Source organism: Aedes aegypti, chromosome 3 (assembly GCF_002204515.2).
Source record: "Aedes aegypti strain LVP_AGWG chromosome 3, AaegL5.0 Primary Assembly, whole genome shotgun sequence".
Taxonomy (NCBI): domain Eukaryota; kingdom Metazoa; phylum Arthropoda; class Insecta; order Diptera; family Culicidae; genus Aedes; species Aedes aegypti.
Window position 1 is genome coordinate 347,330,149 of NC_035109.1, and position 26,542 is coordinate 347,356,690.

The following is a 26,542-nucleotide window of genomic DNA, read 5'->3' on the forward strand; positions in this document are numbered from 1 at the left end:
GCCACGGCAATGAACCCATGGTGACCAAAGCGAGACTAGGTTGGGCAATTTTTGGTAACATGGCCGAATCGAACGTCTCATTCGTTCCCAATTTGTGAGTGCACATCTGATGAGACATTACATTACCTCGTCAAGAAGTTTTTTGTAGTGGAAATCTTAGGAAATACTAGTGGACCTCTACCAGAAGGCGATAAAGATATTCGGACCAAGGCTATCCTGCAATAATGGACCAGAAAAGGCTAAGATGTTCATGACGAAACGGGATGGCTTTGGCGATACGACCAGTTTGAATTTTCATCAAGTTATGCGATGGCCGCTAAGAGGTTTTACTGTTTGAACCGTCACTTGGTTGCTTATCTCGTACTTCGTGACAACCTGGACAAGCAAATCGCCGAGTGTCAATCGAAAGGATATGCTCATAAGGCTAGTAAGCATTAGTTGGAAGTTTCTGATCCAAAGCGAGCATGTTATTTGCCATTGGGTTTTGTGACAAATCCAAAGAAACCCGGAAAAAGTTTGGATAATTTGGGATGCGACCGCAAAGGTCAACGGAGTGTCGTTCAATGCAATGCTTTTGAAGGGGCCGGATATGTTAAGATCGTTACCATCAGTTCTTTTTCGATTCCGTGAACGCAAGTTTTGTGTTACCGCCGACATTAGAGAGACGTATCATCAGATTAACATCCGTCCAGCTGACCGTTCATCTCTACGCTTAATATATCGGTCACAACCATCAGATGAACTTGAGACTTACATAATGGACGTTGCCACATTTGGATGTTCCCATGCTCGGCACAACATCTTAAGAACGTCAACGCAGAAGAATGGAAAAAGGTCTACCTTACAGCAGCGTCCACGATAGTGGATAATCATTACGTGGATGATTATCTGGATGGCCAGGACACGGAGGAGGAGTTGGCTAACTTGGCGATTGACGTTCGAACGGTGCACTCCAAAGTTGGCTTCGACCTAAGAAATTGGCGATCTAATTCGAAAATTTTGCAGCGGATTTAGGAAGAATCGGCGAAGACAAGTTGAACCAAACCGAACGAGTATTAGGAATGGCTTGTTTGCCTACCGATGACTCGTTTACGTTTTCCGTAGTTTTTTCCAGGGTGGGCTCAAACAGCACAGGTCGAAAACACGGGCCAAGCAGTAAACGCTATTGCTTTTCAACACTCAACTACACGCTAAACTTCATCCGCTCAAAAATCGTTCATCAGGAGCCTTTTTATGAACGATATCGTCGATGTTATTCACGCCTTCAAAACTTCACTTGCATGAGCAGGAACGTACCGCATAGGGATGCCCGCAAACATATTGATGTTCTACTGCACCACAGACCAACTGCAGCAGGTACCTGAGCTACCGATTGCAGATTTTTCTCGCAGCAGCGAATAGAGGGAGGCAAAATTAATTTATAATATCCATTCACTTTTTCGCAAAACTGCACCGATTAGCCCTAGGTGGCAAATAGACCGCCCTCGACTAAAAAGGCTCACTTTACGCGTGGAACGAATCAATCTGTGTTGCACGAGAGGAGCGTCAAATTTATCGACGTGTTTTCGTGTTTCTACCTTGCTGGGGAAAAGTACTAATGGTTCATAAAAGATTCAATTTCGATGTTTTCATATTTAATGATCGATTATCAAAGCTTGAACCACTAGCACTGAATTCAAAATTCAGAATGTCAATCTTTGTACGTCTCAATTGAAGGATATTCCACATTGCAAGTCGTTTTTCCTCCGAAATCAGCAGTCAGAACAGCAATATCCAGGTGAGCCAGAAAGTAAAACCTCTGTTCACTTTTGCGGCATAACCCAGCTTGGCAGTGAACTAGCCTCCGGTAAGCAGCTGCATCAACCAATCGTCCAACTTCACAGTATTTTGACCTGGTAAGAAACTTCCCCATCCACAGATGACGACGATGGATGGGAGGACCAAAAGTCATGTTTTGTGCTTGGGTTAAAAGTTGGCTCGTCGTTTTTGCCTTCGAATCTCTTCGAAAAGCGTCGAACCGGACCAGCTTCTTTTGCCGCCACCCCGAAGCCTTTGAAAGGCTGCTCCGTGTAAAAGTTGAAGCTGGTCTTGATTTATGGTTATAAAATTGATTTCTGATGCAGCAAAAGTCGCCCTCTGTTCACCGAAAATAACCATCCGTAGTAATCGATGATGATAAAAAGCGAAGGCGGGGAAAAGCCGTTTTTCCTTATTTTCAGGCGTTGAGAAAAAAAATTGTCGCAAATCGATTTAAGCTCCACGTGCTTCTGGTGGTACGTAGTCGTACAGAAAAGTGAATGAACGCGAACTTTACGAGAGGAAGGAATGATTGGCTACAAACGTAGCTCGTTTGTAATCGTATATGGGATAGGCAAGAAGGTGCGAAAAGAGCGGTTTGTTCCAATTTGGAACTTTCCAAATACAATCGAGTGGAACAACTTTTCTCGTGAGCGTAGACGAGTGCTGTAACGTTCATGAATCAATCAAACAGGATCGGATTGTTTCCTCGGAAATGCCGGAAGTTGGTGTTAAATGCATTGAAATATTTTGGTTATTTTATTTTAAATATTTTTTCGAAGTTTTGCAAAGTCTCAAATGATTCATAATTGTGTGACCAGTGAGTGAATGCTCATGTGATTCTAGCACCAAAAATTATAATGGAATTCGTTTGAAACCAAAGCCACATGCATGCCTTTCACGCAAAGCCCTTAAATCCGATTTTAATACGGTCATTTGACGGACTTCCAACCAAAAGAAGATTAAAACAAATGCCATCCCGGAAATGCTAATGGGTGCAAAATGTACTAAATTTTTGGCAATATTGTTAATAATGATCGGCAGCAGCCTCACACCCACACCCGAACCGATCCTAAACTCTTAACACCAAATGACTCCAAAAGAAACGGAAACCGCAGTTCGACATTTTTTCCCAAGCGCAGTCCGATATGCTTAGACAAACACCCAGAGACTCGAGTAATAAAATATGGCCGTAAAAATTTATAAGGCGACCGACATAAAAAGAAATCCATCTTCCCACGCGAATAACACCCGCCGATAAAGACAGACAGTTGCAGAGCAGAATGAGTCGCCTCTTGGAATTTATCTTGGAAACGTTCTCTATCCGGGGCGTTATTACTGCTGGCTTTGCCGTTATATTAATCGGTAATGTTGTTGGCTGAGCGACCGGCTTGGCAGCGCACAAAACCAGTGCAGATTCAGCAAACCTGTCGGATCTGGTTCAATTCCGATACGCATTCTGAGCGATTCCAGCTCAGAACGCAAATCGCGTTACTACTCCGTGATTGTCTAATGTAATCGAAATTGCCTTTGGAAACAACAAACGGAGCTTGGGAGAAGTTAATTATCTTATGTGTACAATTTCGAAAATTTCGAATATCATAGGATCAATAATAGCGCCATCCACATACTATCGGTCATCTGGGAAGGGAAGGAATATTAATGCGACATCCATTGTTACATAAGACCGATTATACTTCTCCATTTTCATGTTTGTCACGGAAAGGAGATTGAGAAGACTAAAAATAAAACATATCAGCACTACTGGTGACGAAACATTCAAAAACTTTGCAAATACAAAAAGGAGTTATTTGGACAAGTCACTGCTGGGTCATTGGGCAAAAGAAATAATGTGAGTGTGATATCCATTATTACTATAGACCGAGTATACCTCTGTATCTCCATGATCCACAGGAGAAGGTTTCAGTTGATAGGGGGGATTATGGAAAACGAGATAATCCTCTATCAATTTGTGACGAAACCGTCGAAACATTTAGTTAAGTATGAACGACCTACTTAAAATGCTATGATACTGTTTTCCATGGTGAAAATATATTTGTTTGATAAAAACACCTTCGAGCTGTTTAGTGGAATATCTATGAGTAACCATTTAATTCCACTAGAGTTTGTATCCTTTGACAGATACGACTTCAACTGTAAGCCGTATTTAGTGTCGTGTACTAGATTCGACCTAATCTGACGAATGATACAAACTCTAGTGGATTTTAATGGCATGATTGTTTGGCATTTGTTGAGGCCCTCCTTAGCCTAGTGGTTAAAGTCCGCGGCTACAATGCAAAGCCATGCTGAAGGTGTCTTGGTTCGGTTTCCGGTTGGTCCATGATCTTTTCGTAATGACAATTTTCTTGACTTCCATGGGCATAGAGTATCATCGTAGCTCTCAGTTCATAACTGTGGAAGTGCGCATAAGAACACTAAGCTGAGCAGCAGGCTCTGTCTCAGTGAGGACGTTAATGCTAAGAAGTAGAAGTTTGTTTGAACTATTTGAAGTTCAATAAATTATATTTGGAATAAATCATTACATTGCATTCAGTTATAATATATTACTAAGTAAAAAAATATATTACTAAGTTTACTGAGTACTCAACAAAACCTTAAAATACTTGATACTAACTCATTAATTGAATAGAAAACATTGAAAACTGATTTTACTCAGCTATATATGCAATTTGAAAACATAGTTAACATTTAGTCGATTATTAATTCGTTTTGATGCTATCAGAGTTATCATTCACCCAATAATTTGGTGAAAAAATTGGGTTTAGGCAGATCCAGACGAAAGTTGTTTATAGAAAGGCTGCCGACATGTGTAACAAAATTATATAAGATAATAAAAATATGTTTGCAGTATATTGAATGTGAGACACGGGTTGCATGACAGATTCATTTGCCAGATTCAATTGATTTATTGAAGTTTGATCATTTTGATATTCTGTTTGTCAGTTAAGTAATGTCAACGTGGACATTTTATTTTTCTCCACTCTCCTGATTTTTTTGTACCCTCTGTTCCTCTCTAAATCGTTCATTTGGAAGATTGTACCCCGTTTGGCATAAAGTCGTTTGGCATAAGGTCGTTTGGCATAAAGCCGTTTGGCATAAAGTCATTTGGCATAATAGTCGTTTGGCATAATGGCCGTTTGGTATAATGGTCATTTGGCATAATGGCCGTTTGGCATAATGATTGACTTAGAATGAATATCGGCATTTTTGAATCTTTCACCGAGATCAACACCACCGAGCCCATAGCAAAAATTTTTGGAAGGTTCTTAACAAGCGTGGTGTTCGTTCAGGGATTTTCCAAGCTATGAATGTCAAGAAATTGTTGACAAAAGAAGGGAAAATTAATTTGCAAAATTAGCATAATGCAGAAATAGCCTGTATACAAGAGCAGATTATTTTTCGTTTAAAATTTCAAAGCTTTTCAACGATTCTATATATTTTTTAATTTTTGGAATTTTGCATCAAAAACACCGTCTATTATCGAAAGAAGGGAAAATTTGTGATAGAAATTATATTTTTCCAGCATATCTCGAAAGGAGATCATGCGTTTCCAAAAATAAAATACGTTGAATATTGGAAGCTTCTAAAGTAATTTTCATCATAACAGCACGTCTTGCAAGAATTTATAGAACGGCGAAATATAAAAATGGTTAACATTTAGCTTTACTAAATTATAATATTTAAAACAGTATAAATATAAAGAACAGCCTGATTTGAAAAGAAGGCAAAATTTATGATTAAACCAATAGAAGATTAGATGCCAAAAATTATTGCTTCATAATAAAACGTTTAGAATCATCGAAGTGATTGTGCTACTTTTCACTGAATGTCGTTTCTCTTAATGTCGGTACCCCGAATGCCAGTTCCTCGAATGACCTTTTTCCCTGAATGCCATTCCCCCGAATGACCGGTTTCCCCGAAAGTGGAACAGTTTAAATAGGTGCTGTAATAATCTTCAGCGGCTGGATAGTGAATGAGAAAGAACGATAAGCAACCAAAATAAGGAAGTATTCTGTCATTCTCGGTTCTACACATGTTGGCATAAATGCAGAGAATGGTAAAACTCGAAAGAACCACCAATTAAATAAAGAAGGGTGCATATTAAATGGCCAGTTCGTTCACCACCCTGAAATGTATAAAGTTACGACAATTATGAGTGCTAAAAACTTTTCGTTGAAGTGGGCTACGGGGTATTTGGGAAACTGGCGTTCGGGGGAAACGACATTCGGGGAAAAAATAGCACAACCCATCGAAGTAAATGCAGTACAGTAAAGTGGGGCAAGAGTTTCTTTTTAAGGTTTTTAGCACAATTCAAAACAAAATTTATGGTGGTTCAAATGCTATTCAAATAAAAGGCTTCCACTCCGAATATCATAAAATCGATTGAGATTTGGGAAAGTTATGGCTATTTGTTGTTTTTTGACGTGAATATTGTTATTTTTGGTCAAAATTTCGATGTATGGCACCAAATGAAGATAAAATATTTTCAATATTTTATGTAGGGGCGTTTCTAGACCTATCATAAGGATGCTTTTAGGTGTATTAGTTTTTGCATAAATGCTTGGAAACGATTTTTGGCCCATAGTGGGGCAAAAGTTCGAATCAGCGGGGCAAAAGTTCGACTCATGTATAAACTCACGAAAAAAATGCAAATTGCCCGAATCACCATACTATCATCAAATTTTAGCAAAATTTGCCTGATCATGCGAAAAAGTTCATCAAAATTTCACATTTAACTTAGTTCTGCAAAAAAAAAACTACTATTTTCGGGTATATTTCAATAAACCCAGTTTTGGGCAATTTTTTGATGAAAACTTAGTGCGTATTTTTCGGCAAACGAGCTGATCAGTGCTTTCGATTGCCGCGCTTTTGTCAGTTGGAGACACAAATATTTAAAAAAAACAGCCTACGTATAAAAAGAAGGTGATATTTATTTAAATTTAAATCAACAGTATTTGTACCTTCAATTATGGTTACATCATATTTAGAATAAAAACATTAGAACGTTTAAAAGAAGGGTAACTTTGTGCTAAATATATAAAAAAATTACAGTACAAAAACATATTCCACGGGTTTCGAATTTGTCCATCTTTCTCCTCCGGAACATTTTCAAAACCTCCATGCGGGACGTACCGATAAAAAAAACTTGAGGCCGGGGATTTGTTGGTGTCTACCTTAATGTATGTCTCGTCGTCCATGACAAGACAGCATGGCTTGACCAGACACTCACGGTACAGCTTCCGCGCACGCAATTTGGCCACTGTGTTTTGCTTGTCAGTCCGGTTTGATGCCTTCCTGACCTTAAAAACACGTAGCTCAGCATTTCAACGAATTAACCTTTCTGGCCACGTCTCGGCTGTGGGCGCTGACGTTCGCCAGCATTTCCCAGTCCCTCATAAACATCCCAAAATGATTCACTGTGGTAGGCTGGATCTCAATTATCTATGTCCCGATTTGAATGAAATTTTCACATCAAATCAGATACAGTAATACTTCGATATAACGTAACTCGATTTTATTTTAATCACGTTATATCGAGGTTACGTTATATCGAAGCAAAATATACTTTTTTCCAAGTTTCTGTCAACATATATTGTATGATAAGAAAATGGATCTCAAATTGATATTATTGACCTAGCAGGTATTTTCAGTCTATATTACATATTTTTTAATATTTTTGTGTGTTTATTTTTTATTTCAATTTTTATTTTATTTTTTTTTTACTTCTCTATTGCAGTAATCCTTAAAGAAATCAGAAACACTCAGAAACTCTTAATGAAATTTAAAAATGACTCTTTGTTGGAAAAGTCCATGAACATTTCTAGCAGGGCAATTATAAAAACATCACAAATTTTATTCTGAGGAACTCGTGTTAAAAACTCTTGAAACAAATCCTTATGTAATGTAAATCCACGATTTTTTTTTCAATGTACCGTAAAGTCACCAGTCACCGTGCGGCCTCCATTCACCGTGCACATATACAAATTCCTACAGAATATTCATTACAATTTTCAAAAATCATTCTTTTGGTCAGGCAAAATAAAATAAAACTGATTAAATGAAGTAGTTTTTGACGCAAAGCATTTTGAAAAACCTAGTTTATGTAGTCAAAATCATGTGAATTCTGTTTGAGAATGATATTTTTCAACACTCTTAGTAGAAACACCAAAAAATCACATATTTTCATTTTAACGATAGAGTACGACATTTTATTTAAAATTTCAACAAGTTTTCACTCTGGATACTATTAGTAAGATGTATTTCATCGTATGAGCAATAAGATTTTATGCAAATTACAATTTTTATTTTGTTTTAGTTGAAACCCAATGCACGGTGAATGGACCCTTTTCAATATATATGGTTCCTATTACCGTGTAAAAGGCATGAAACTATTCGGTAATATTAGATTTATTGTTATGTTGTTATTGAACTACTTCATATTTAGTTTTTGAGTGAATATGGGAATGGTTTGGACAATACAGTCAAACCTCCTATAACGTTTTTAATGAAAAAAATAATGATTAAGACAATTTTAATATTTTTATGGTTTTATTGTAAATGATGATTTGAATACTCTTAAAAATGAGTGCGCACACTACTAGCGACATAGTTGCACCATCAACAATGTTTCTTCGAGATACAAAATTAAATCATGACGAAAACTGTACGCACGGTGAATGGTGCACTAGTGTGCACGGTAAATGGTGACATAAAACGGTACGAGGCGACCTTAACATTACATTTTCAAACATAATTTTTGAGTATTTTTTTTGTTGTGCATCACTAGTTCTAGATTTTTTCCCTGAATTATTATATAATTGCACGCTACGTAGTGATATTCTAGTGCGCTTCAAATTGTTTGGAAAGTTATATAATTTTTTGAAGTGCAAAATTTTTCTTAAATGCACGGTGAATGGTAACTTGACGGTATAAGAGATTTCATGAAGAAATCACTAGAAAAACTCCATTATAACAAGAACTATTCTTGAGGATTTTCCAAGAAAAACGTTTCTGAACCAATACGTGGTGGGATTATCGGCAGTATCCAAGGAGAATTTTCTGGTGATCTGTGGAACTTGGTCAGTTTTTAGAACCCTTGAATATATTTTTGTGATGAAAAAATCCGTAGAAAAATCTCTAGACAAATACTATGAGAATTACTTGGAGAACCCATTGAAAAAATCAAAGAGAACTGAAACTTCATATGGAATCAACGAAGTATTTTGTCCACATAGAGTCCTGAAGAAACTTAAGTGGAATGGTTTTTCCATAAAAATTTGGAGAAAAATCTGTAGAAACTCATAATGGAATTCCGGGATGAATATTCGAACCATTTCTTGATGGAATTCAACGAGATTTATCTGATGAATTCCTCAAGATCCTTAAGACGGGAATCTGCTAAGTCAATACTGATCAAATGTTCCTAAATACTCTTGGAGGAATCCCTGAAATAGCTGAACACAAAAAAAAAATACATCTGGTGAATCATTCCTGGAGAAAATCTTTTTATTCATGAATATCAAGAGAGTTAACTATTGGAATTTCTGGGAGATCCCTGTCGGAAAAAAGAAATGGTTCTAGTCAAAATCTGTGACGAAATTCCAGGAGAAACATCAAATTCTTTGAGAAATTATTTGAAGATATTTGCAGGAATTCCTTAAGCAAAAGCTATATATTTCCTTAGCATTTTTAGAAAAACAATATTGTCAAAATATACCTTAAATGAATCGGAAATGGCACCGTGGCCTAGCGACACACAAGTCTAATTCGAGTTTGATCTAGTCTTTTTGAATGCATAATCTAAATCCATAATTATCAAAGTATTCATAGACAATTGTAGTGAGTGATTAGCAGGCTTGGTTCCTATTAAGATGGTTAAATCACGAACATGGACACTGTTTTTCAGAGAGAATTGAAAGGAAATAATTTCCGCTTGATCAGCTTGAACTGCAAATAGCTTTATTAGATACATATATTGATTCAAGAACATAAAAATAATTGACTCGCAATTATCAGTGCTGTTATTACGATTTTTGAACTGGTTTTAAAACTGATGGGATTCAATAGTTTAGATCGCAAACTCCTTCTAGTTGACTAACAAAACTTTTTACTTTTCTTTGTATTATTTGAGATAAAAGAACGATCGCATCTCTCTGGGGTTACCAACTATCATTCCTGTGCCAACAGTTCCAGTAGGAGCGTAAATGCAACAAAAATGAACAAATGTACATCAACGACAAAATGTTGATTTTAACATGATCTTATATAGCACTCGATCTCGATGCATGACCAGTATTCAGTAATTAGTTAAACGCTTGCGTTGTTCTGATTTAGTATTGGTTGGTGCTTTGAATCTTGAAGAAGGTTTATTGTAGTTTATAATTCAAGTTTTTATGAAAAAATGGAAAAATAAATGAAAGCCAAAAAAAGTTTACGTTATATCGAGCTATGACTGTATAAGGTACTGTGGGGTAGGTGGATACAGAAAATAAATTGTCAACTTTATTGTTATGTACAGCTAACGTGAATAATGTAAATCAAACTTTTTCTGTAGATAACAAATAAGGGACTATTATACTTCATATCGTCATTTATTTCGATTTTGCTGATTGTTATGTATTGAGTATGAGGGGCTTGAAATATTTGCGCCAAATGATTCACTTTCCCGACCATGGTGGTGTAATTATGTATAACTGCACCCAATGTGGTGTAATTATGTATAGTAAAAATGATATAACTCTCGTTCTTGTCATTAGTGCTAGTTATGTTACATTTTAATGCTTAAAATAAAAAGGATCTTTATGATTATATAATTATGAAAAATATTTAAACATTACTTTTAGTATCAACTTCGAAAACAAAATGTAACTAGAATGATTTGGACAAAATTCCTTCATTTATACACTAAAGTTAAAGAGAAGTATTGTAGAATATTCCTTACGATGTTTTCAAAAAACACTCGTAGTTTAAAAATATTTGTTATATTCACTTTCGAATAACACCCTGCAATCCTTTTATTCGATTTTATGAATATATTTGTATCGTCTATCTAGAATTTATATGGTCAAATAAGGTACAATAATATATTTTCTATTAGAAAATTTGTTTATTTTTCTTTTTTGCAACTTATATGTAATAGATCAACCACGAAAAGTTTTATTTGATTTTCGCTATATTTATTCTTTTATATTTTTTTATATCAGAACGATTTATTTAATTTGACAAATTTAAGCTAGGAATAAAAAGAGATAAGGGAAAACAACATTTGCGGATTTTAAAACTTATTAAAATCCTCGTAAGCAGTCTGTCAATAAAATGATAATAATACTTGATCCACTTACCCACCGCATTAAAATGTAGGGGTAAGTGTACCATGTCCAATATAACTGTATTTATTCATAAAAAAATACATTTTTTTCATTGTGATTAGATTCAATTAGATCTGAAATGCTCATCATGTGTTAAAAAAAAAATAAGTTTCCGATTTTAGACAGAGATATAATGAATTTTTGATTGATGGAGAACAATTTTCAAATTTATTAATTTTAGCAGCCAACAAGTTTGCTTGTGTTAGTGTACGTGTTATACAATTTTGCAATAATTCAGTGCAGACGTAAGCAGTGCCGGATTCGGGCTTCGGGGGCCGGGTCAGATCTTTTCACGGGGGCCCTTGGAGCAAAATGACAGGGAACGCTTAGTATTATGAAAATAGATATTCGGAAAACTGAAACAAATGTAATAATACTCGAATTTGACTATACCCATATCACTTCGTAAATTTGGTTAAAATAAAATCATCTGTTATAAAATACATGAAAAGTCATGGATGTTGAGACAGAATTGTGATTGGATCGTCCTCAATCAAGTCCGAAATTTAAAATGTTCCTGTAGAAATCAAGACTATGTCATTCATAGAGACACAAAATCAAAGATTATGTTGTTATTTTTACAATTTTGCTACAGATATTTCCATTTAATGAATTTGGACGACAGTCGTTATTGAAGCAATAAGCAAATCGTTAAGTATTTTATTTTATTATGTAGATTTTTCTGATTTTCTATATTATTGTTAGAAAAAAATGTATCTATCGTGACTGAATAATCAATATGCTTTTATATACTCAATTTGAATTATAGTAGCGGTAAAAAGGAACAAACGATTGTCTAGCGTGACTTCAATCAGACATTTAACTAGTCTTTGCGGACAAAGAGCAATTGCTTTCAGCAAAGCACATGAGCTCCACTATCGCTGTCAACTAACAACCTTCAGAGTTAACAATATGAACTATCTTTAATTTAAGAATCGATGAAAATATAATTGTGTAAACATTCTGAGGTCGAAATAATATAAATTCAAAACTCTTAGTAAAAATTGCAATATATCAAACAAATTACGTGGATTTGGATCAAAATTGTAGTAAATTCTAAGTTCTCTAGTACAATTTGCTATATTCCAACAAAACCATGAAAATGTTAATACAAATTTATTCAAATCTGGCACAAATGGGAAAGAACAACAGGGAAAATATGGAAAATATTTAAATTCCGGTAGGATATCAGATTAGTTTGATAGAATAGTAGCTTTAGTATCGTGATAGTAAAATCAAGAAATCTATTAATTGTAGAGTATCTTCGTCTTTTCAAGATCATTCCAGGACAAAGAGCCTATAATTTTGGAGTATCTTTTCAAAAAGTTTAAAAAATTTCTGTTATGGACCCGCGAAAAGTTTTAAAGTTTTTGATATAACTTTGATGATTTTCATTAGCGAATAGAAGGATTATCGTTGGAATTGAAAAGTTGAGACCAAACATCGTATTGAATTTGCTATTCACTCTAGAAAATCATTATCTCATGTCATAATATCTCTGTTAGAAATGGTATCAGAATTGTTGTTTTTAATTTTAAACCATTATTGTAAAAATAATGAATAGTGAAAACTTTTTTCACTTCTCGGGGGGCCCTTCATTGGGGGGCCCGGGGCATTTGCCCCTTGGCACCCCCCAATCCGGGCCTGGACGTAAGAATAAGGACTGTTCATTTAAGAAAGTGGACACCTAAATATTAGCATTTTGGTGTAAAATTCCATAAAAACAAATAACATTTTGTTTCAGTGTGATTTCAAGTGTTTATTTGAAACAGACAAAAGTTGACATAGAAAAATTATAAATTCTTAACGATGGGTCGAATGGACATGGCGACTCTCAATTTTTTTTCGCACAAATGGTGTACAGAAAAAACTGTCGTTCCGAGATTTGGCCTAAATCGCGAAGTGTCCAAATTGAATTTTTCAACGGCTGTGGCCAAAACAGATATTCCTGACGACGTACGATACATCCCAACAGAAAATTTGGGAAAAATGATATTGGTATGGCAAGCAGTTTGCTCCTGCGGTATGAAAGTACTACATATTTCACAACGGTTCAATCAACGGCGAAAATTACAGAACTGAATGCATTAAAAAATGGCTTCTGCCCATTCTACTGAAAGCATACCATGCCTCCTTGTTTTTGCCAGCATCGGCTCACTATGCTTCAGCTACTTTGGAGATGCTCAAGAAGGAATAATTCGAATTTGTATAAAAATGATCGAATCCATCAAATTGCTCAGAACTACGCCTCATTGAAACATATTGGGCAATAATCAAACGGCATCTTAAGAAGGATGGAAGAGAAGCAAGCTCCATCGATTTTTTCAAGAAAATGTGGTCAGCAGTTTCAAAAAGCAGTTCGAAAAGTTCCGAAAAAATTGTGCAGAATTTTATGGGAGGTATCAAAAGAAAAGTAAGAGCATTCTCCAGCAATGCTCAATAAATGTTTCAAATTTTTGTGAATTTGATCGAAATTACGTTGATTTCCATGTATTTTAGGTAAATCATGAATTTGGTTCGAAAATAAACAGATTACTGTAAAAAACACGTGTCCACTTTCTTAAATGAACAGTCCTTATAACCTAAAAACAAGCAATGGTGCGAAAACATTCAACATATTCAAGTATTTATGCTTAATATGGACAAATGATCCATTTACCCCACTGATACACTTCCCCACTGTACCTTAACTTGAATAACTTGAATTAGCATAATTTTTGAGTATTTTTTCCAATCATGAGTTTGAAACTAATTAAACAATTTGGCTATGGGTATTTTTTACGAAAAATTCGAAGCAAGCATGAACACTCCACAAAAAACGACGGATTTATCTTCTCTCCCCAATCATGTAAATATTATCCGGAGCTATATCCAAGTGGACATCATTCTTAAAAATGATGTTTCCTGCAGCGTATTCAGAATTATTAGATGCACAGACCACTCTATAGAACGTTCCAGGTGCCCTGGGGGAAGTGGTCAATTAGGAACATATCCGGAACCAATATCAATATGGGCATCAAACTTCATTATTTTCAAAGGTTATGCTTTCCGAAGCATTTCCAGCATCACCGGCTGCCATAACCACTTTATAGTAGGTTCCAGATGCCCCGGGGATGTGGCCAATTTGGAACATGTCCGTTCATCTGTTTAGAATCACATTCTACCATAAACAGTAAGATCCATGTGACTTGGAAATGGCGAGCATTTTCAGAACCACAAGATATGTTTTCAGGATGTCTTCCTCCTTGGACACATCGCACTTGACCGCGTGAAGAAGTTCCTTTGCCGATTCCGGTAGCTCCTCTTTCAGTGCCTCGGTACGCTCCACTCGTCGTGCCAATCCCACGACTATCATTCCGGCCTTGGCCAGATCCTTGGCTATGGCGGCACCTATCCCCGAGCTGGAACCGGTCACCACGGCTACCTTTCCTGTCCAACGATCCATTCTGTGCAGTGTACGGTTACGCGACGTGAATCCACTGACCGTCAAGCTTAGACTGAGCTTGATAACGAAATATTTGTCCACTTATCTGCACCATGGGGCAGCTATCTTTGAGGTATGTTTATTTCGAATCATTCTGAACTAGCGTAATTGGAAGTGATACAGCAAAATTTGGTCATGTCATGCGTTATGCTACAGTGATTTGAAATTTCAATGAGATCCATCCACGCATCGTAGATGGGGATGGCTATATACAGGGGATAGGCAAAATGATTGAGATAGGCAAAATTTTACCCAAATTCAAATGCTTATAACTTTATGAAAAATGGATGAAATTGGATGCATCTGGAAGCAGTCGACGGCAAATTTGGTCCAGTTTTAGGAACTTCCTTGGCCATGCATATTGGCCACTGGACACCGGAGATGTTCCGGATTTTCTGAGGTCATGTCCAAATGTCATTTTTTCTGTCGCTTGTATTTTTGTGTGGTGTAAAGTTAGATAGATGTTTGCAATTTTCCTAGAAACTAGAACTAATAGGAAGTTGAATGCCACCGGACGCATTAAGATTGGTTGGAAATCTTCAGAAATATGACCATTTCCGTAAAACTGGTTCTGGAAAGCATGGTCAGTTTGTATTTCCAATCATGTAAATATTATCCGGAGCTATATCCAAGTGGACATCATTCTTAAAAATGATGTTTCCTGCAGCGTATTCAGAATTATTAGATGCACAGACCACTCTATAGAACGTTCCAGGTGCCCTGGGGGAAGTGGTCAATTAGGAACATATCCGGAACCATATCAATATGGGCATCAAACTTCATTATTTTCAAAGGTTATGCTTTCCGAAGCATTTCCAGCATCACCGGCTGCCATAACCACTTTATAGTAGGTTCCAGATGCCCCGGGGGATGTGGCCAATTTGGAACATGTCCGTTCATCTGTTTAGAATCACATTCTACCATAAACAGTAAGATCCATGTGACTTGGAAAATGGCGAGCATTTTCAGAACCACAAGATATAATAATCACTCTATAGTATATTCCAGGGGCTCCTAGAGATGTGGCCAACTCGAAACATGACCTCACCCCCAGGGCCCATGGAACCTACTATACAGTGGTTATATAAATAAGTTGCGCTGTAAATACTTCTATTAGCATCACCTTCAAAAATCTTGATGTTTTTACCCATATTGATGTGTTTTCGGGCATGTTTTGAATTGGCCACATCCCCGGGGCACCTGGAACCTACTATAAAGTGGTCATGGCAGCCGGTGGTGCTGGAAATGCTTCGGAAAGCATAACCTTTGAAAATCATGAAGTTTGATGCCCATATTGATATGGTTCCAGATATGTTCCTAATTGACCACTTCCCCCAGGGCACCTGGAACCTTCTATAGAGTGGTCTGTGCATCTAATGGTTCTGAATACGCTGCAGGAAACATCATTTTTAAGAATGATGTCCACTTGGATATAGCTCCGGATAATATTTACATGATTGGAAATACAAACATGACTGACCATGCTTTCCGGAACCAGTTTTACGGAAATGGTCATATTTCTGAAGATTTCCAACCAATCTTAATGCGTCCGGTGGCATTCAACTTCCTATTAGTTCTAGTTTCTAGGAAAATTGCAAACATCTATCTAACTTTACACCGCACAAAAATACAAGCGACAGAAAAAATGACATTTGGACATGACCTCAGAAAATCCGGAACATCTCCGGTTTCCAGTGGCCAATATGCATGGCCAAGGAAGTTCCTAAAACTGGACCAAATTTGCCGTCGACTGCTTCCAGATGCATCCAATTTCATTCATTTTTCATAAAGTTATAAGCATTTGAATTTGGGCAAAATTTTGCCTATCTCAATCATTTTGCCTATCCCCTGTAGGTACTCTTCATGCATACTGCTTTTATTTCGCAATATTGCAGATAGACTCAACCAAATTATGGACCTCGTTTTTCAATGATCCCATGAATGTTAATGCTTCTATTGGCATTACTTTTTATCGTTTAATTTAATATTGATTATTTGCATGAGAGATGACTGCTAGTTAGGGGCCGTTCAAGAAATATTAAGTATTAAGGGGGGAGGGGGTGGCTTGAGATTTCTAATAATAGCCTACCAAAAAATAGCCAACCACGGGGAGAAGAGGATTGAAAACCCCCAAAAATTGTCTTACGTAGTTAATGGACGGCCTCTTATGTAGCTTTTTTTTTGAACTCCCTATATAAAGATATTCTACTGAGCTTTAAAGACAGTCTGAAGCTTTCCAACTTTTTAAATGTTTAAGAGGACCTCAAGGATTTTCAAGAGATGAGCAGGAATTTTTAATAACTCCTGATGCAGAATGAAGTACTAGCGTGATACGAGGGACTTCTACTGCACTTGCAGAGATTTCCAGAGCGCATAGGCAAGTGTTTTTATATATTAACATAGGCTTTCGGGGGAATTGCAAGTGATTGTTAAATGAGAGTTGCAAAGTTCCCCTAGGTGTTTCCAAAGCGGTACCAGAATTTCACAGAGGTTCTCATGGGATTTTCTAGTGATAATCAGAGGTATTATGCGATTTGCAGAGGTTTCAAAAGGATGTTGAAAAATTCCTAAAAGGGTTTCAGCATCTTCAATGATATCCAAGGGGCTTAGATATGTTTTCAAGGGGTTTTAGGGATTTTCTGCCTTTTTCCAATCGGTTTTTAAGGATTTACCATGGAGTTCTAAAATAAGATTACTCAATTCTTCTCTCAGGGTTTCGTTATGATTTTTTGAGAATTCAGGATGTGTCAAAATTTATTAGGATGCTCTGTAAGCCTCTCAAATTTTAAAATGTTCGAAAAAAAAACTGATGATATCATTCAATTACATTAAAAAAAATATTGCCAAAGATATCAATTTCAAACTTCATAAAATAATGCAGTGAATCCAATTGCTGTGTATTCGCTTCAAACGAAAAACCTGTGAAGGAAGCTATAGAAGTATCCTTGTAAGAATTTTTGGAACCATTCTATATAAATTATTTGAGGAAATTCATGCGACAAACTCTGAAGAATGCTTCTTTACTTCACCTTATTTTTCTTACTCAAAATTTAGAATCCTTCAAAAGTACTATCCAACTGGTGGTTCGTGGACCCTTAAGGGGTGTGACGTCTTCTCAGGGGGCCCACGAATTCATTGTAAATATGTCCAGTACTTCTTAAAGGATAAACTTATGTGACAAATTCCTACCTCACTTAATTTACAAGAGATCCGTTCAGAAGATGTTTTTCAATGCTCATAGCTCATTTGATGATTATAGGCGATGAAAGGGCGACGATAGCAACATCAAAACTGGGGCTGCTTTAAAGTCATGCCTCGTGTGCGAAAAAGTAGGACACAGAGTCAAAGAGTGTTACATGTTCAAATCCCTTTCTTTGAACGATCGCTGGAAAACCGTAAAAATGTATCATTGTGTGAGAAGTGCCTAGTGCCTGGTGTCATTGAAGTCATGTGATATCAGTGAGTGGATTGTCCGACATTTCCTCGAGAACCATTTCCCCGAAGCATTTTCTCCCGAAAACCATTTCCCCAAATGAACTGTGTCCCCGAATGTACTGTTTCCCTGAAAGCTTTTTCCAAAGACATTTTTAATTATTTTTTTTTCAATTATTGGTAGAAAACTATATTCAGCAAGTTTGGTTATTGTTTCATACGAATGATTCTCTTATGAATGATTTGAAAAAAAATATGATATTTGGATTGGAAATCGATGACTTGTTTAGCATGTCTGCTTCCAAAAACATGTCATGAAATGAAACTCGGTATTCAAATTTTATTATGCTAAGAATCGAAATGAAAACGCATGAAAATCTATAATGTAGGTTTTGAAAGAGTATTTAAGAGATTACCAAACCTGATGCTTAATGTCGTTTGTCCTAACATGATTCATCTGAATGACATCTGGCCGAACTGGCAACGGCAGAATTATGAAATAAAGTTTGACTGGTTGAAAACAGTTTGCAGGATTCAAAGACGTGACACAAATGAGATGCAGTTACGACGGCATGAAATCTTAGAAATAATAAATGAGTCACTAAGTTGATTTGAGACGCATCTGACAGTTCAGCACACCGGATCGATCATTACTTCCGCTTTAGTAGTTTCTGTTTCTTAAAACATTAGCAGGTCGTTATTTTTTAACTACAATTTACAACGTAAACAGGCTTGTTTTCAATTTTAAAACTATCCCTTGTTAAGAACATAGGTTGTTCTCCTTATATTATTGGTCTAATAATCGTTGACATCAAAATAGTTGATAAATTTAAAGCTAGTCTCGCCTTATTATCATCGTAGGCAGTTCTTTGAAGCTTTGCTGTATTAATATTGTTCTGCTACTCTACCGTGAACCGCAAGTTTGACCCATCTGTAAAAAGTGGGCATTGTGAAAATGGGTTGTGATGTTTCCTAACTCGTTTTCCATACAAAGATTCAAAACATTCTAGAGGATTTTTAAAATCTCAATGAAATTTTCACAATTTGCTTTTCACCACGATATCTTTCCGAAAAAAGTATAGAAATGATCAAAACAAGGTTCTTTTTTTGTGAAACGGTGCGAACATCTATAGTGGGAATGATATGTGGTTACTTTTCATCATGGATCAATCCAGCTTGGTGGATCAATCCAGCTTGGTGTACAGATTTCATCAGAAATTTGCCCTTTATATATTAGAATGCTGTTCGTTATACATAAATATATCAATAATAATACACAGAACTACTGAAACTTCAATCAGATTTTTTTCTGGTAATTATATGCTATTACTTCAAATGTCATTGTAAGAATGAATACCGTTTTGATTCATATTACGGACAGCTTCAAATTCCGGACACTCTTGTTTGTATGGGAAACATTTCACACGAAATGTTTCAATTTTCGCCGTCCAAAAGTTCTCATTTTCGAGGCTCGTTTTATTAGGTTTTTTTCCATAAATATCATTGCAAATTTATAATGCCCAACTACCTTAGACGTCTCTTAAGTGGTTGAACGATTTCAATTGATGATTTGACTGTTCCATTAATGATTATCATGAGCTGTCCGTAATTCGAATCAAAGCGTCCGGAATATGAGGCAAAAGTGAGGGAGCGTCCGGAATAAGAAACATGAAAAGGCCACACGTTTTGATTTATTTAAAGTTATTCAAGTTGCGGACGCGTATTCTCTACCCACCATCCGAAAGTTAAGGGCTTCCGACGCTCGATAACACTAAAAAATCATACAGAATGATTTATTTTGTATGGTCCAAACTGGGTTATACTTCACTGGGGCCTTAAGTGTCCGTAATATGAATCAAAACGGTACTACAGATTTTAATATTTTGATCCAACCTTTTCAATGCATTCGTCTACTCTAAATTGAGATTTTTTTTTCAAATATACATTTTATTCTATTTAATTAGTGATTTTTAGCATCTTCAGTTTTCATTACTAACATGCTCTCTGTATTTGACGTTTTTGACTAGATGACCTATTTAGTAACGATTCGGAAAAAATTACCTTCGGCTTCTATCCAAGACATAAAAAGATTTATATCTGGAAAACTGATATTGATTGCCAGTAAATCAATAAAGAAGCATGTTGTCTTTTAAAAATATTTAGAAGGAAGATTAGAGGTTTAATTATGTAGTGCAAGATATGATAGATTTTAAGAGTGAATGGACTCACTGTCTCTGTCACTAACTCTACTGTCACTAAGTAAAATGAAATTACGTTCCACCTAGTACACATATGACATGAAGACATGAAGTAGAAATAAGGCATCTTTGCGTAATTATGTGAAACAATGTGAAAGAATAGCCTTTTATTAAAAGAAGGGAAAATTCAAATTGAAATATTATCAGCTAAGTGCCACTAAATATTGGAACAGTATAACTATAACAGCCTAACGTGGCTAGATGGCAAAACTAAGCCGAATGTTCATTCGGCTAAATGTCCATAAGCCAAAGATTTATACTCCAAAGATACCGCATCCAATGAAACTGCGTATCATGTGCTCGCTTTATTCATCACGCAATCACAAAAAATATAAGTTGTGCTGAGTCAAATCCACTTTATTTTGAACATCTGTTACTTTGAACACATGGATTTTATAACAAATTAATCAATTTTCATGTAGTCTTACATCAGCTAACACGGAAAATTTTTTTGGCAGCATGATCATGAATAGCTTTGTATGCCAAACACATTACAATTTCTTCGGGGAAATGGTACATTCGTGAAAATAATTTTCGGGGAAATAGTTCATTCGGAAAAACGTCATTCGAGGAAATTTCATTCGAGGAAATGGTTTTCGGGGAAATGTCGGACAATCCAGTGAGTGTACAGAACATCATCATTCGCTTCTACATCCTGGTGTTCCCCAGTCATCTGAAGTCGCCTTAGTATCCCTACACCGACAGCCGGCGAAGAATCCTACTATTTTCAGAAACATCCCTGTTGTATTGTACGGGAAAGCAACACATATGTACATCGAAACGTTCGCCTTCTTAGGCGAAGGATCGGGCATAACCCTGTTGGATGAAGAGATCGCAGACTTGCTAGGTCTTGAAGGTGAACAAAAGGGCCTTTGTCTGAAGTGGCCATCAAATGTAACCAGGGATGAAGCGAACTCCAGATAGATCAATATGGATATAAAGGTGGGTGCAGAAGAAAGTAGCGCTTTCCTCTAGTGCACGTGCGCACAGTCGATCGATTGGAATTACCTTTTCAAACTTCAGACTGCGTTCAGTTGGCAAAAAAGTTTCCTCATCTTCAGAATTTGCCTATCCGAAGCAATTTGAAATTAGCTATTCCATTAAAACGCCGAGAAGGCCACGGCAATGAACCCATGGTGACCAAAGCGAGACTAGGTTGGGCAATTTTTGGTAACATGGCCGAATCGAACGTCTCATTCGTTCCCAATTTGTGAGTGCACATCTGATGAGACATTACATTACCTCGTCAAGAAGTTTTTTGTAGTGGAAATCTTAGGAAATACTAGTGGACCTCTACCAGAAGGCGATAAAGATATTCGGACCAAGGCTATCCTGCAATAATGGACCAGAAAAGGCTAAGATGTTCATGACGAAACGGGATGGCTTTGGCGATACGACCAGTTTGAATTTTCATCAAGTTATGCGATGGCCGCTAAGAGGTTTTACTGTTTGAACCGTCACTTGGTTGCTTATCTCGTACTTCGTGACAACCTGGACAAGCAAATCGCCGAGTGTCAATCGAAAGGATATGCTCATAAGGCTAGTAAGCATTAGTTGGAAGTTTCTGATCCAAAGCGAGCATGTTATTTGCCATTGGGTTTTGTGACAAATCCAAAGAAACCCGGAAAAAGTTTGGATAATTTGGGATGCGACCGCAAAGGTCAACGGAGTGTCGTTCAATGCAATGCTTTTGAAGGGGCCGGATATGTTAAGATCGTTACCATCAGTTCTTTTTCGATTCCGTGAACGCAAGTTTTGTGTTACCGCCGACATTAGAGAGACGTATCATCAGATTAACATCCGTCCAGCTGACCGTTCATCTCTACGCTTAATATATCGGTCACAACCATCAGATGAACTTGAGACTTACATAATGGACGTTGCCACATTTGGATGTTCCCCATGCTCGGCACAACATCTTAAGAACGTCAACGCAGAAGAATGGAAAAAGGTCTACCTTACAGCAGCGTCCACGATAGTGGATAATCATTACGTGGATGATTATCTGGATGGCCAGGACACGGAGGAGGAGTTGGCTAACTTGGCGATTGACGTTCGAACGGTGCACTCCAAAGTTGGCTTCGACCTAAGAAATTGGCGATCTAATTCGAAAATTTTGCAGCGGATTTAGGAAGAATCGGCGAAGACAAGTTGAACCAAACCGAACGAGTATTAGGAATGGCTTGTTTGCCTACCGATGACTCGTTTACGTTTTCCGTAGTTTTTTCCAGGGTGGGCTCAAACAGCACAGGTCGAAAACACGGGCCAAGCAGTAAACGCTATTGCTTTTCAACACTCAACTACACGCTAAACTTCATCCGCTCAAAAATCGTTCATCAGGAGCCTTTTTATGAACGATATCGTCGATGTTATTCACGCCTTCAAAACTTCACTTGCATGAGCAGGAACGTACCGCATAGGGATGCCCGCAAACATATTGATGTTCTACTGCACCACAGACCAACTGCAGCAGGTACCTGAGCTACCGATTGCAGATTTTTCTCGCAGCAGCGAATAGAGGGAGGCAAAATTAATTTATAATATCCATTCACTTTTTCGCAAAACTGCACCGATTAGCCCTAGGTGGCAAATAGACCGCCCTCGACTAAAAAGGCTCACTTTACGCGTGGAACGAATCAATCTGTGTTGCACGAGAGGAGCGTCAAATTTATCGACGTGTTTTCGTGTTTCTACCTTGCTGGGGAAAAGTACTAATGGTTCATAAAAGATTCAATTTCGATGTTTTCATATTTAATGATCGATTATCAAAGCTTGAACCACTAGCACTGAATTCAAAATTCAGAATGTCAATCTTTGTACGTCTCAATTGAAGGATATTCCACATTGCAAGTCGTTTTTCCTCCGAAATCAGCAGTCAGAACAGCAATATCCAGGTGAGCCAGAAAGTAAAACCTCTGTTCACTTTTGCGGCATAACCCAGCTTGGCAGTGAACTAGCCTCCGGTAAGCAGCTGCATCAACCAATCGTCCAACTTCACAGTATTTTGACCTGGTAAGAAACTTCCCCATCCACAGATGACGACGATGGATGGGAGGACCAAAAGTCATGTTTTGTGCTTGGGTTAAAAGTTGGCTCGTCGTTTTTGCCTTCGAATCTCTTCGAAAAGCGTCGAACCGGACCAGCTTCTTTTGCCGCCACCCCGAAGCCTTTGAAAGGCTGCTCCGTGTAAAAGTTGAAGCTGGTCTTGATTTATGGTTATAAAATTGATTTCTGATGCAGCAAAAGTCGCCCTCTGTTCACCGAAAATAACCATCCGTAGTAATCGATGATGATAAAAAGCGAAGGCGGGGAAAAGCCGTTTTTCCTTATTTTCAGGCGTTGAGAAAAAAAATTGTCGCAAATCGATTTAAGCTCCACGTGCTTCTGGTGGTACGTAGTCGTACAGAAAAGTGAATGAACGCGAACTTTACGAGAGGAAGGAATGATTGGCTACAAACGTAGCTCGTTTGTAATCGTATATGGGATAGGCAAGAAGGTGCGAAAAGAGCGGTTTGTTCCAATTTGGAACTTTCCAAATACAATCGAGTGGAACAACTTTCTCGTGAGCGTAGACGAGTGCTGTAACGTTCATGAATCAATCAAACAGGATCGGATTGTTTCCTCGGAAATGCCGGAAGTTGGTGTTAAATGCATTGAAATATTTTGGTTATTTTATTTTAAATATTTTTTCGAAGTTTTGCAAAGTCTCAAATGATTCATAATTGTGTGACCAGTGAGTGAATGCTCATGTGATTCTAGCACCAAAAATTATAATGGAATTCGTTTGAAACCAAAGCCACATGCATGCCTTTCACGCAAAGCCCTTAAATCCGATTTTAATACGGTCATTTGACGGACTTCCAACCAAAAGAAGATTAAAACAAATGCCATCCCGGAAATGCTAATGGGTGCAAAATGTACTAAATTTTTGGCAATATTGTTAATAATGATCGGCAGCAGCCTCACACCCACACCCGAACCGATCCTAAACTCTTAACACCAAATGACTCCAAAAGAAACGGAAACCGCAGTTCGACATTTTTTCCCAAGCGCAGTCCGATATGCTTAGACAAACACCCAGAGACTCGAGTAATAAAATATGGCCGTAAAAATTTATAAGGCGACCGACATAAAAAGAAATCCCATCTTCCCACGCGAATAACACCCGCCGATAAAGACAGACAGTTGCAGAGCAGAATGAGTCGCCTCTTGGGAATTTATCTTGGAAACGTTCTCTATCCGGGGCGTTATTACTGCTGGCTTTGCCGTTATATTAATCGGTAATGTTGTTGGCTGAGCGACCGGCTTGGCAGCGCACAAAACCAGTGCAGATTCAGCAAACCTGTCGGATCTGGTTCAATTCCGATACGCATTCTGAGCGATTCCAGCTCAGAACGCAAATCGCGTTACTACTCCGTGATTGTCTAATGTAATCGAAATTGCCTTTGGAAACAACAAACGGAGCTTGGGAGAAGTTAATTATCTTATGTGTACAATTTCGAAAATTTCGAATATCATAGGATCAATAATAGCGCCATCCACATACTATCGGTCATCTGGGAAGGGAAGGAATATTAATGCGACATCCATTGTTACATAAGACCGATTATACTTCTCCATTTTCATGTTTGTCACGGAAAGGAGATTGAGAAGACTAAAAATAAAACATATCAGCACTACTGGTGACGAAACATTCAAAAACTTTGCAAATACAAAAAGGAGTTATTTGGACAAGTCACTGCTGGGTCATTGGGCAAAAGAAATAATGTGAGTGTGATATCCATTATTACTATAGACCGAGTATACCTCTGTATCTCCATGATCCACAGGAGAAGGTTTCAGTTGATAGGGGGGATTATGGAAAACGAGATAATCCTCTATCAATTTGTGACGAAACCGTCGAAACATTTAGTTAAGTATGAACGACCTACTTAAAATGCTATGATACTGTTTTCCATGGTGAAAATATATTTGTTTGATAAAAACACCTTCGAGCTGTTTAGTGGAATATCTATGAGTAACCATTTAATTCCACTAGAGTTTGTATCCTTTGACAGATACGACTTCAACTGTAAGCCGTATTTAGTGTCGTGTACTAGATTCGACCTAATCTGACGAATGATACAAACTCTAGTGGATTTTAATGGCATGATTGTTTGGCATTTGTTGAGGCCCTCCTTAGCCTAGTGGTTAAAGTCCGCGGCTACAATGCAAAGCCATGCTGAAGGTGTCTTGGTTCGGTTTCCGGTTGGTCCATGATCTTTTCGTAATGACAATTTTCTTGACTTCCATGGGCATAGAGTATCATCGTAGCTCTCAGTTCATAACTGTGGAAGTGCGCATAAGAACACTAAGCTGAGCAGCAGGCTCTGTCTCAGTGAGGACGTTAATGCTAAGAAGTAGAAGTTTGTTTGAACTATTTGAAGTTCAATAAATTATATTTGGAATAAATCATTACATTGCATTCAGTTATAATATATTACTAAGTAAAAAAATATATTACTAAGTTTACTGAGTACTCAACAAAACCTTAAAATACTTGATACTAACTCATTAATTGAATAGAAAACATTGAAAACTGATTTTACTCAGCTATATATGCAATTGAAAACATAGTTAACATTTAGTCGATTATTAATTCGTTTTGATGCTATCAGAGTTATCATTCACCCAATAATTTGGTGAAAAAATTGGGTTTAGGCAGATCCAGACGAAAGTTGTTTATAGAAAGGCTGCCGACATGTGTAACAAAATTATATAAGATAATAAAAATATGTTTGCAGTATATTGAATGTGAGACACGGGTTGCATGACAGATTCATTTGCCAGATTCAATTGATTTATTGAAGTTTGATCATTTTGATATTCTGTTTGTCAGTTAAGTAATGTCAACGTGGACATTTTATTTTTCTCCACTCTCCTGATTTTTTTGTACCCTCTGTTCCTCTCTAAATCGTTCATTTGGAAGATTGTACCCCGTTTGGCATAAAGTCGTTTGGCATAAGGTCGTTTGGCATAAAGCCGTTTGGCATAAAGTCATTTGGCATAATAGTCGTTTGGCATAATGGCCGTTTGGTATAATGGTCATTTGGCATAATGGCCGTTTGGCATAATGATTGACTTAGAATGAATATCGGCATTTTTGAATCTTTCACCGAGATCAACACCACCGAGCCCATAGC

The 26,542-nt window shown here is 37.2% G+C and overlaps 2 protein-coding genes across 13 annotated transcripts in view; both read right to left on the bottom strand.

Moving 5' to 3' along the window:
* LOC110674007 (farnesol dehydrogenase-like) overlaps nucleotides 1-14,912 on the bottom strand; it is a 28,149-nt gene extending 13,237 nt beyond the window's left edge. The window contains exon 1 of the mRNA XM_021852745.1: nucleotides 14,422-14,912. Coding sequence (XP_021708437.1) covers nucleotides 14,422-14,631 — 210 coding nt within the window. The 5' untranslated portion in view covers nucleotides 14,632-14,912. The remainder of the gene's footprint in view (nucleotides 1-14,421) is intronic.
* The window catches only part of LOC5566052 (CD151 antigen), a 280,588-nt gene that overhangs the window by 226,522 nt on the left and 27,524 nt on the right, over nucleotides 1-26,542 (bottom strand). The window lies entirely within an intron of this gene.